The sequence below is a fragment of the Neltuma alba genome, unplaced genomic scaffold (genome assembly GCF_004799145.2).
Source record: "Neltuma alba isolate B1F8T4 unplaced genomic scaffold, ASM479914v2 tig00012690_pilon, whole genome shotgun sequence".
Taxonomy (NCBI): Eukaryota; Viridiplantae; Streptophyta; class Magnoliopsida; order Fabales; family Fabaceae; genus Neltuma; species Neltuma alba.
The window spans coordinates 1-9,352 of record NW_021637118.1 but is presented as its reverse complement, the minus strand read 5'-3'; the positions used below and the strand labels follow the sequence as shown (position 1 = coordinate 9,352).

Here is a 9,352-nt window from a genome sequence, read left to right as displayed (position 1 = left end):
TATTGGATCTTATGGTAATTTTCCCTCTATTCATCACCCACTCATGGCTATTGATAATATTTTTTCATGGTAATAACTACGTAATTATTATTAATCTGAACTCTTTTTTCCTTCCTTTGTATGGATTTGTTTTTATCATAATTCACGCACTCATTAAATCCCCTACCAAAATTTTGAACTCGCGATGGCATGCTTTTAAAAAATAAAAAAAATTTAAAAGAAATGCTTGGTATCAGTTAGATTATATATAAAACCTCAGACTTGCATGGAATTTAAACTTTTAAGCAAGTTATATTATTAATAATTTTATCTCATATATATGTATGACTTAATCTTTGAAACAAGGCATCAGGATAATGGGATTATTAAAAAATTAGTGTGAATTTTTTGAAGGGTTCTAATGAAAAAAAAAACTATATTTTTTATACCTCAGGAACAGTTTGACTTGTTAAATTTTTATATTTGTAAATGTAGATTTAAATTATTATATCTAATCATCAATTTGTTTAAAATTAAATTAAACGGTTATTTTAATCACGTTATAAACAGGAGAGATAGATCTCCCGCCCAAAAAAAAAACAACAGGAGGGATGCATCCGGAAAAAGGTTATCATGATTTATGAGTTTATTAATTTTTTTCCTAAAAAAAAAGACCAAGACACTACCAGACATGGCGGCCTTGATCAGTAAAACAAAATAGGTTTTGTGAAGTTGTCTAATAAAATTCTGAGAGCCTTACATTTGAGGCATGAGATAGATAGGATAATGGATCAGAAAATCCCATTCCACAAAAAATTCATGCATGGTCATAGACGAGATTATCGACAGAAAAGAAACGAACATGATTATTCTTGTTTTGTTTCATGATATTATTATTTAGCCCAATTCATATATAACTCTTCTACACCGGAACTCCCCATCCCTGTCTGTATTTTCGCTGGAAGAACAGAGAAATGGAAGCTCATGCACAGGCCAATCGCCGCATTGCAACAATCACGAATCAGCTTCTGCCTCCTAGTTTCCAGGTTTCTTCCCTTTTTTTCGCTTCAATTCTTGTCTCCTCTTCTGGTATTTATTCTTCAAAGCTCGTATTGATTTTCGATTTTGGTAAGAAATTCAAACTCGGACAATTCACACAACCAAATGACAAAATTTGAAGCTTTAATTCTCAATCTAGCAACGCCTAGAACTAAATCTAAATCTATCGTAATGGTTCGTTATAACATAGTTGTCAAAAATTGTTGCGTTATCATGTGAATTTGATATGCTATTTGCATATTGAATTTGATAGGAAGGAGGTGATGTTCATCTGAAGAGAGTTGATTGCAGAGCGAAAGGTGGGTCCCCTGGATTCAGAGTTGCTATCTTAGGTGCTGCTGGGGGAATTGGCCAACCCCTTGCTTTGCTGATGAAGATGAACCCACTAGTTTCAGTTCTTCATCTTTACGATGTTGTAAACGCCCCTGGTGTCACGGCTGATGTTAGTCACATGGACACTGGAGCTGTGGTAAATTTCTTACATGGCTGCTACTTGCAATCTTATTACTGAATTGTTGATCTATGAAGCGCGTATACTTGGGCCAAATTAAGTTGATCTATGAAGCACGTATACTTTGACCAAATTGAGATAGCTTTGGATCCCAAATTGCACTTACACAATGCATATTTTTTTGTGTTGTGTCCTATTTTCGGTGTATTTCGTTGTTGATTAATAATTGATTTTGAATCTTAAAATTAAATAACCTTTTTTTGCATTGTCGTTCTTCTTTTTTTGGGTATGTATCGGGATTATTCTTGCAAGAAAACCTCGGCCAAAATTCTTGTGTATTTGCTATCACATTTTTCAGTCAAATTATGACGTGAGATTTCTTTTGAAGAAGTTAGTAATTTACTGATGCACGGGGGAAAATGTTTATTTATTATGTTTTTAGTGAATGCTTGGTAGGGCATGTTTAAAAGTCTGTATTTGTAACTTGTTCTTTGTTTTAAGGAGCTAAGGGTAGTTATTTGCAACTCATTTTGAGTTTTCTAGGTGCGTGGCTTCTTGGGCCAACCACAGCTTGAGAGTGCGCTCACTGGCATGGATTTGGTGATTATACCAGCTGGTGTTCCTAGGAAACCCGGAATGACAAGGGATGATTTGTTTAAAATAAATGCTGGAATTGTGAGGACTCTTTGTGAAGGAATTGCCAAGTGCTGTCCCAATGCTATTGTCAACTTGATTAGCAATCCAGTGAACTCCACTGTCGCGATTGCTGCAGAAGTTTTTAAGAAAGCTGGCACATATGATCCAAAGCGGCTACTCGGTGTTACAACTCTTGATGTTGTGAGGGCAAACACTTTTGTGGTAAGCAAAAGTTAGGACCGTCAAAGGAAAAAGCCTTTAATTCATCATTCGTTTTTTCTTGATGTAAAAACTTTCTCGTTTTTCTTGCAGGCAGAGGTACTGGGTCTTGATCCTCGAGAGGTTGATGTTCCTGTTGTGGGAGGTCATGCAGGAGTCACAATATTGCCTCTGTTGTCACAGGTTTTTCCTTTGAAAGTCCCTCTGATGCAGATATTGGATGATACAACTGGGCAATTGATCCTCTTAACTTGGTTTTTTTGTAGGTTAAGCCTCCTAGTAGCTTCAGTCCTGAGGAAGTTGATTACCTTACCAACCGCATCCAAAATGGTGGAACAGAAGTTGTTGAGGTGATGTTATAGGGTTCGATTATCTAGAGTTTTGATTTAAGTAGACTGAAATTTGATTAATTAATCTTAATTTGTGGCTTTGCTGGCTATATTGATAATCTCCAGTCCTATTCTCTCTTTCCTTCTAATATACTTCTCCCATACCCCTCGAAAGGATTCATCAAGATGATCATCTGAGCTCCTATACCTTCCCTTTAGAAGGTTCTGACACCTGATTGATGCCATATTGCTGTTGTGAAATTTCAATCAAATATTTAAATTAAAAAACAATTGATAGCATTACTGGCAGGTATTAGTGCTTCTATGATGAGATCAAGTAAGAGCCCAATTGCACCAGTTATACCCTTCTCAATGGATGCTTGACGACGATAAAATAAAATCCTTGCTCAAGTGAACGTTCTGACTGACTAAGATATTAATAATTCAAGCTTGTTCTTGATTTGACTATATGCTCTTAGCTACAACCTAGGTTATTCTTAAGGATATTCACAATGGTTCAGTCTCACTATTATAAACACCAACCCCCCCCCCCCCCCAAAAAAAAAAAAACAAAGTTGTGGTTGTGATCTGCTCATCATGAACTCATAATCTAATGGCAACCATTCATGTTACAGGCAAAGGCTGGGGCTGGTTCTGCTACTCTATCAATGGTCAGCAGCTTTCCTTAAAATATTTGCAATTTCAGAAACTATTATTAACTAGCACCAGTGAATCCTACCTACTCCTATTGGACAAACTAACGAACTAGAAAGTTCACTTTTGATCATGCAGGCATATGCCGCTGCCAAGTTTGCTGGCGCATGTCTTCGAGGCTTGAAAGGAGAAGCCGGAGTGGTAGAGTGTGCTTTTGTTGCTTCTCAGGTCTGACATTCCAGTCCTTTGCCTTGGACACTTCCTACGTTGCTTTTGGACTTGTTTTGATAATAATGGATGATCTCTTTAATAGGTTACGGAACTCCCCTTTTTCGCAACCAAGGTACGTATTGGCCGTGCCGGAGCAGAGGAAGTTTATCAACTTGGTCCCCTGAATGAGTACGAAAGGTATGACTTTCGAGCATCCAGTTTTCTGCTAATTTCTCTGTTGGAACCACCAAGCAACGCAGAAGGCTGACTTTTGTTTGATTGCTTTCATAGGATGGGCTTAGAGAAAGCAAAGAAAGAGTTGGCAGGAAGCATCCAGAAAGGGATTGACTTCATCAGAGGTTAAATGAGAGGTCAGGAGTTGGCTGGTTTTCGTATCAACGACAACGACCTTGTGAAATAATAATAATCCCCCTGTTCATATTAGATTTTTCTCGATCCTCCTCGTGTATTTTCGGTTTTACCAATCGTATGAAATTTGAGCATACTGGAAAACCATATTGTAAGTTCAGCAGGCGATCTGAACTTCGGATTCAACACAATGAACTATCTATATTAATTTCGTACAATTTACATCCGAAATAAAGTGCACAACTGTAGATGTAAGGTCTTAAAAGTTCATGAATAGTTATTTATTTATATAATAAATTGAAACTGGTATTACTTCTCATCTACAAGAGTCTGTTGAGTGAATCCTCTTTAAGACAATCTGTCATTTGTAAAGGAAAAATATTAGATCATATGCTCACTTCCATGTGTGTCACTTCGTTATTCCAAAAGATCCAATTTCGTTTTCAATGGGGGAACTTCACAGATTTTCTGGGACCCTGTGAGCTATTTTGCTTTTGTGCCAACATACACCACATGAAGGAAAAATCCCACGCACCCTCAGAGTCACAAGTCAAACGAAGTGCAGCTCTTGCGCGTATTCTAATTCTTTATGATGGTATATTGGAACATCGCATCTCATCAAAATACATATTTACAGGTTTCGTGATGCTTACGTATATAATCAAGTTCTTTCAAAAGAAAGAAAAAGAATATAATCAAGTTAAAAATTAAAAACATCCTATATTTTACAATTCCGTTCGTTGACTCCAACAAAATCAAACTCCTTCATCATCTTACAAGGTGAAGGGGTTGGAAGGAGTGTAGATTATTGGTACCTTAGACATGCTCACGTTTCCAGTCAGTAAATCTGGGGCCACAGTGTCTTCAATAATCACGGGGTTTACAGGCATCACTCTCTCCGGTATCACTTTATCACCATCAACCTTTGCTAGCACCTCAAAATGCATCTTCACAGTCTCTGGCTTAGTCCTCCATTCCGGGAAATCCTTAAACAAATCGCCATCTCCTTCCTTCAGCTTCTTCTCTGCCTGAAACCCTATCTTCACGAATGTCTGAGCAGAAACATCTGCCTTCAACAACTTGAAGGAGCCTTTCTTGTTTGCCTTAGGACCCAACACAGAAGATAAGAGAGCCTCAAAACCCAACAAGTTAGCGTTTGATCCATTGATGGAAGCAATAGGCCACATTGTGGCAAACTGAGTTGGCGTCAACAGAGTTGGAGCATCATTTTGGATATCAATTGGGGATAGTGCTTCAATGGCCTTAGTGTTTAACGGGGAAGACAGTTCCACCAGACCTGGCGCGAGGCGCTTGAGCTTGAGCCGGTTATGTGAAGAGGTTGTCGATGAGGAAGGGGATGAAAGTGATGTTGCACCAACAATGCGGAGTGAGAGAAGAGGGTCATCCTGCGTGCGGGAGCGAGATGTGTGGCGGAGCTGCTCTGCCAAGGCCATAAGACCAACGGCAAATCCACTCTGTGATTTGTTTAAGGGGAGGGGGAGATCAAGTGGTTTACGAAGGCTAACTGATCTTGCGCCTTTGACAGTGACAACGGCACCATCTGCTAGTATGACTTTCTTGAGCACGCCAGCATCAACATCATGCTGCAAAACCATACGAGTTCTAGTTAAAAGGGAGGAAGTAACCATCTCATTCCATACACATTGACAGGGATGTCCTACTAATTTTGCAGATTGACCGAAGATTTCATTACTCTTCGTTCCATCACAATACATCATTTTTTTGCCATCATAGCCACTACTGGCATGGATACTAGACCGCAACACAAATTGCAACACAACCAAAAACTGAAATATTAAAGTTGAATTTGAAATATGGCACATCCTGACATGACCTGATTTCGTTCTTAAGTGTTGGTGCTTTAAAGGTACCAACCTAAAACAGAGTCACTAAGTATTAACACACCAATATACTTGTATAAAAAATCCAACAGGTTTGGGAACAAATTAAATCCTTAATATTTGAGTGAGACAGATAAGATCAATAACAAACGTAAATAGCACTAAAGTTTAAATTATCGCCGTTATCCACTATGTCATCTCAATTCTTGTACAAATCCACTAATTTAATTACATTTGAGATGAAAAGTACAGATTCTAACATGGATACAAGACACAAGACGCTGGCACAAAAATACAGAAACATGATCACACATAACTCCTAAATGCAATGTGGTCTGTTGCAATGCATCTGGCAAGAACGAATTCGTTCACAGACTATAATTCCTTTCCAGTCGTATATTATTATGCAAATTACATCCGGTCTCACATGAAAGGACTCATCAATCAATACATCAATATATCAATACCGATATTACAACATCTCTTAAATTTTATATCAATTCACCAGATTTCATGCAAGTTGTGCTACACTGTGTGTCTAATCCAAAAATGGCAACTGTCATATGTAGGACGAATAATATTATAAGAATGGAATAAAAAAACTTACAGGGAGAGAAATCCTCATATCCTTGGCGTCCTGAAGCCAGAGTTCCATGGGTCCCGCCAATTGGAACGGAGCCAAAACTGGTAACTCATTATCCGATCTCCTCTTCTCAACCAGAGCCTTTTCTTCGCCGGGTTTTGCCGGTTCCTCAATCCGGAAAATCGGAAGATCAACGTAATCCCACCGGTTCACGTCCTCTAAGAACTTGAACGGAATAACCTTCTGATCAATCTCCAGGTCGAATTCATAGGCCACAGAATGCCCCACTTGGGCATCCCTCGGATCAAACCCACTTATCTTGAAATCCTCCGACGGAAACCCCAATCCGTTCACAATCGCCTCTTTTAAATCCTGTAAATACCGCGTATTCCATCATCAGAACCGTATCGACAAATAAGCTGATTTACAGAAATCAGTTAAAACACCCAGAAAAAAGAAATCGCAAGAACAAAGTTACTTTTCATAATTCTCCCCAGTTGCAAAGCACCGTTCAAGAGAAAAACCAGATTAACCCAAAAAAAAAAAAATCCAAAGCTCCAACGGTCGAAAACTTAAAAGATCATAAACGAAGAATTTTTCTTTCATAATTCTCCATGACATTGCGGGAAACAAAGCACAAGGAGGAAAAAAGAAGAATAAGCAGAAGAAGAAAATCCAAAACAAAGCCGACATACAGCAATCGCCTTGGGGTAGGGCGGGTTGACGACATCGGAGGTGGAAGGCAAAGCCGAGGAGAAGGAAGAAAAGAAAAGCAAAGCGAATGCACTGATCCGAAAGCGAAGCAATCCCATCTCGTGGCAAAAACACAGAAGAATTGACACAGAATGGGAAGAAGATTGAAACAAGAAGAAGACACCCGAAATCCCACAAAGAAGCCCCTCGAACCCTCCAACATGATATTGCGGGGTGGTCCATTTATAGCCCAAGCTATATTTTGAATAATTTTTAATTTTAATTAATTAAGATAAAAAAGATAAATTAATCAACTTTAAATTTAAATTAAATAATAATAGAGTCAATCACTGAATCACCTGCATTTCGTTAATTGGCGTAAAACAGTCCTTTTTAACAGATAATATAAAACTGGATATCTTTTTTTTTTTTTTTTTTGGGATATTAGAAGATAGAATTATTACTCGTTAACCATTGTGGGAAATCAAGATTTGAGTTGGGATCAAGGAGGAATCTCCCTGGTAATTGCAGGGCGTGTGGTAGAGATTCGAGGAGTGATGACGTGGAGTCAACAAGCCAATGAGAATCGAGGAAGTTGTATGGAAACGAATGTGATTGGGTGGGATTCGTTGGAAGCACGAAGGAACGAACGGCCAATTTCTTCGGGTCCCTTATGTGGGGCCCGGTAACGTGAGAATTACGCGGCTTTGAACACGGCGCGTCGGCGCGTAAAGGGAAAAGTTGCTCCACATCAACACGACAACGTTTTGATTGCGTCGGGAAAACTAAAATGATCATTAAAAAATTGCAAACACAAATGGCGTCGCCCGGACTCGAACCGGAGACCTTCAGTGTGTTAGACTGACGTGATAACCAACTACACCACGACACCTTGTTGTATTTTCCCCGCAATTGGTAATATCAATTAACTTTTATACTTTTTCAAATGATTATACCTATTACTGGCCCAATTAAATAATCTCAATCATTATTAAATTTGAAATAAATTGACAAAAGTACGAATTTCTTGTTTCTTTCTATGATTAAATGAATCATATTAAAGCATGTACATTAATATGATATAGGATGTGTTTGAATAGAAACCAAACCATATTTTAAAAATAATTTTATGGTATAAAAAATAAACATGTGAGAAAAGTTTTATTTCAGTCTACGTAAAAATATTTTTAAAAAATACTTTTGTGAGTAACGAAATGCTCCTATAATATTCTTCTATATGTGAAAGAAAGATGCATTCCCCCTCTCATGATAATATAGAAATATATGATCAAGTAATCATGGTTGAGATAACTAACTAATTAATTTTATGTATATGGAATAGAAATAGCTCTTTCATTCCCTATTTCTCTAGAAATAATCCACGTTTTATTTTAACCCCTCATAAATCTTCCAAAAATAAACATATAAGGCCATATTTTATACCATAAAATGAATATAGATGATGAGTTTTAGTTATCATTATCCTATATTTAATACATAAAGCAGAACAACCGAAGAAAAACAGCTACAATAAAACAGCAACAAAACGAGACTAAGCAAAACAGCCATATTATCCAATTCCTGAACAATTTCCTTGATTTTAGTTCAATCAATTGAAAGATCTCGAAATAATTGAAAAACTTTGCCATGCCACTTTATCTAATGATTTGCTATGAATTGTTCTTAATAGTTCTTCACAATCCATTTCAATACTAATATTATAACCAGAAAAATTTATCACAGTTAAGTAGAGCAAATTTAAGAGCAATGCACTAATCCATTTAGTTATGTCTCCATTGGTATTATGGTTGACTTGATGATAAAAAATGTTACTGAATTTATTAATTACTAACTCTGGTCATTATTATAAAATTTTAAGTCATTTTATCTCTTATATTGTTAATTTTTCCCAATCTAATTTAACTTATTTATAAACTAATATACAATATAATGTTATGCATAGATATTTTAGAGAAATGATGTCACATATGTTAATTTATTTAATTTCTTAAATCTATCTAAATTAATTATGTAGCTCTTATATTAATGTTTCATGAAATATGACAGAATTGGGATCATTTTACCCCATCACCCTTTCTCTCTAAGAAAGCCAATGACGATGGAGGATGGCATGAAGACAATGGCTCTTGGGTGGTTTTCTCCCAGTCATGGAGAACTTCTTATCTTCTTCTTAGATATGTGACGACGAGTTCTCCATATACGAATCTTTTTAAATTATAAATGGGCATATTAACTAAAGATGATATCATTTTTTTAAAGCATAACTGTTCTCTGATCGGAGGTGATT

At 36.9% G+C, this 9,352-nt stretch overlaps 2 protein-coding genes and 1 non-coding gene across 3 annotated transcripts; 1 reads left to right on the top strand and 2 right to left on the bottom strand.

Moving 5' to 3' along the window:
- The first annotated feature begins 781 nt into the window (after nucleotides 1-781).
- On the top strand, nucleotides 782-4,166 carry LOC114729880 (malate dehydrogenase 2, peroxisomal). Its single transcript, XM_028916907.1, has 9 exons — nucleotides 782-1,025; nucleotides 1,292-1,507; nucleotides 2,033-2,347; nucleotides 2,438-2,527; nucleotides 2,611-2,694; nucleotides 3,309-3,344; nucleotides 3,466-3,555; nucleotides 3,641-3,735; nucleotides 3,829-4,166. Exons 1-9 carry the CDS (start codon nucleotides 954-956, stop codon nucleotides 3,899-3,901), a joined length of 1,071 nt encoding a protein of 356 aa, XP_028772740.1. The 5' UTR covers nucleotides 782-953; the 3' UTR covers nucleotides 3,902-4,166.
- Nucleotides 4,167-4,449: 283 nt separating this feature from the next.
- Nucleotides 4,450-7,260, bottom strand: LOC114729878 (uncharacterized). Its single transcript, XM_028916906.1, has 3 exons — nucleotides 7,047-7,260; nucleotides 6,376-6,723; nucleotides 4,450-5,510 (listed from the first exon to the last, which is right to left on the bottom strand). The coding sequence occupies exons 1-3, from the start codon at nucleotides 7,161-7,163 to the stop codon at nucleotides 4,680-4,682; spliced, it is 1,296 nt and encodes a 431-aa protein (XP_028772739.1). The 5' UTR covers nucleotides 7,164-7,260; the 3' UTR covers nucleotides 4,450-4,679.
- A 602-nt stretch (nucleotides 7,261-7,862) lies between these two features.
- TRNAV-AAC (transfer RNA valine (anticodon AAC)) lies at nucleotides 7,863-7,936 on the bottom strand. Its single transcript has one exon. It is a non-coding gene; the product is annotated as a tRNA-Val (tRNA).
- Between the last annotated feature and the right edge of the window lie 1,416 nt (nucleotides 7,937-9,352).

Excerpts from the sequence above, each read along its gene's own strand:
- LOC114729878 (XM_028916906.1), bottom strand. The coding sequence starts at position 7,163 with ATGGGATTGCTTCGCTTTCGGATCAGTGCATTCGCTTTGCTTTTCTTT. Across the intron at positions 6,724-7,046 it reads CCTACCCCAAGGCGATTGCT|GATTTAAAAGAGGCGATTGT; the intron begins GTATGTCGGCTT and ends CGGTATTTACAG. Across the intron at positions 5,511-6,375 it reads ATATGAGGATTTCTCTCCCT|CATGATGTTGATGCTGGCGT; the intron begins GTAAGTTTTTTT and ends ATGGTTTTGCAG.
- LOC114729880 (XM_028916907.1), top strand. The coding sequence starts at position 954 with ATGGAAGCTCATGCACAGGCCAATCGCCGCATTGCAACAATCACGAAT. Across the intron at positions 1,508-2,032 it reads ACATGGACACTGGAGCTGTG|GTGCGTGGCTTCTTGGGCCA; the intron begins GTAAATTTCTTA and ends TGAGTTTTCTAG. Across the intron at positions 2,528-2,610 it reads TATTGCCTCTGTTGTCACAG|GTTAAGCCTCCTAGTAGCTT; the intron begins GTTTTTCCTTTG and ends GTTTTTTTGTAG.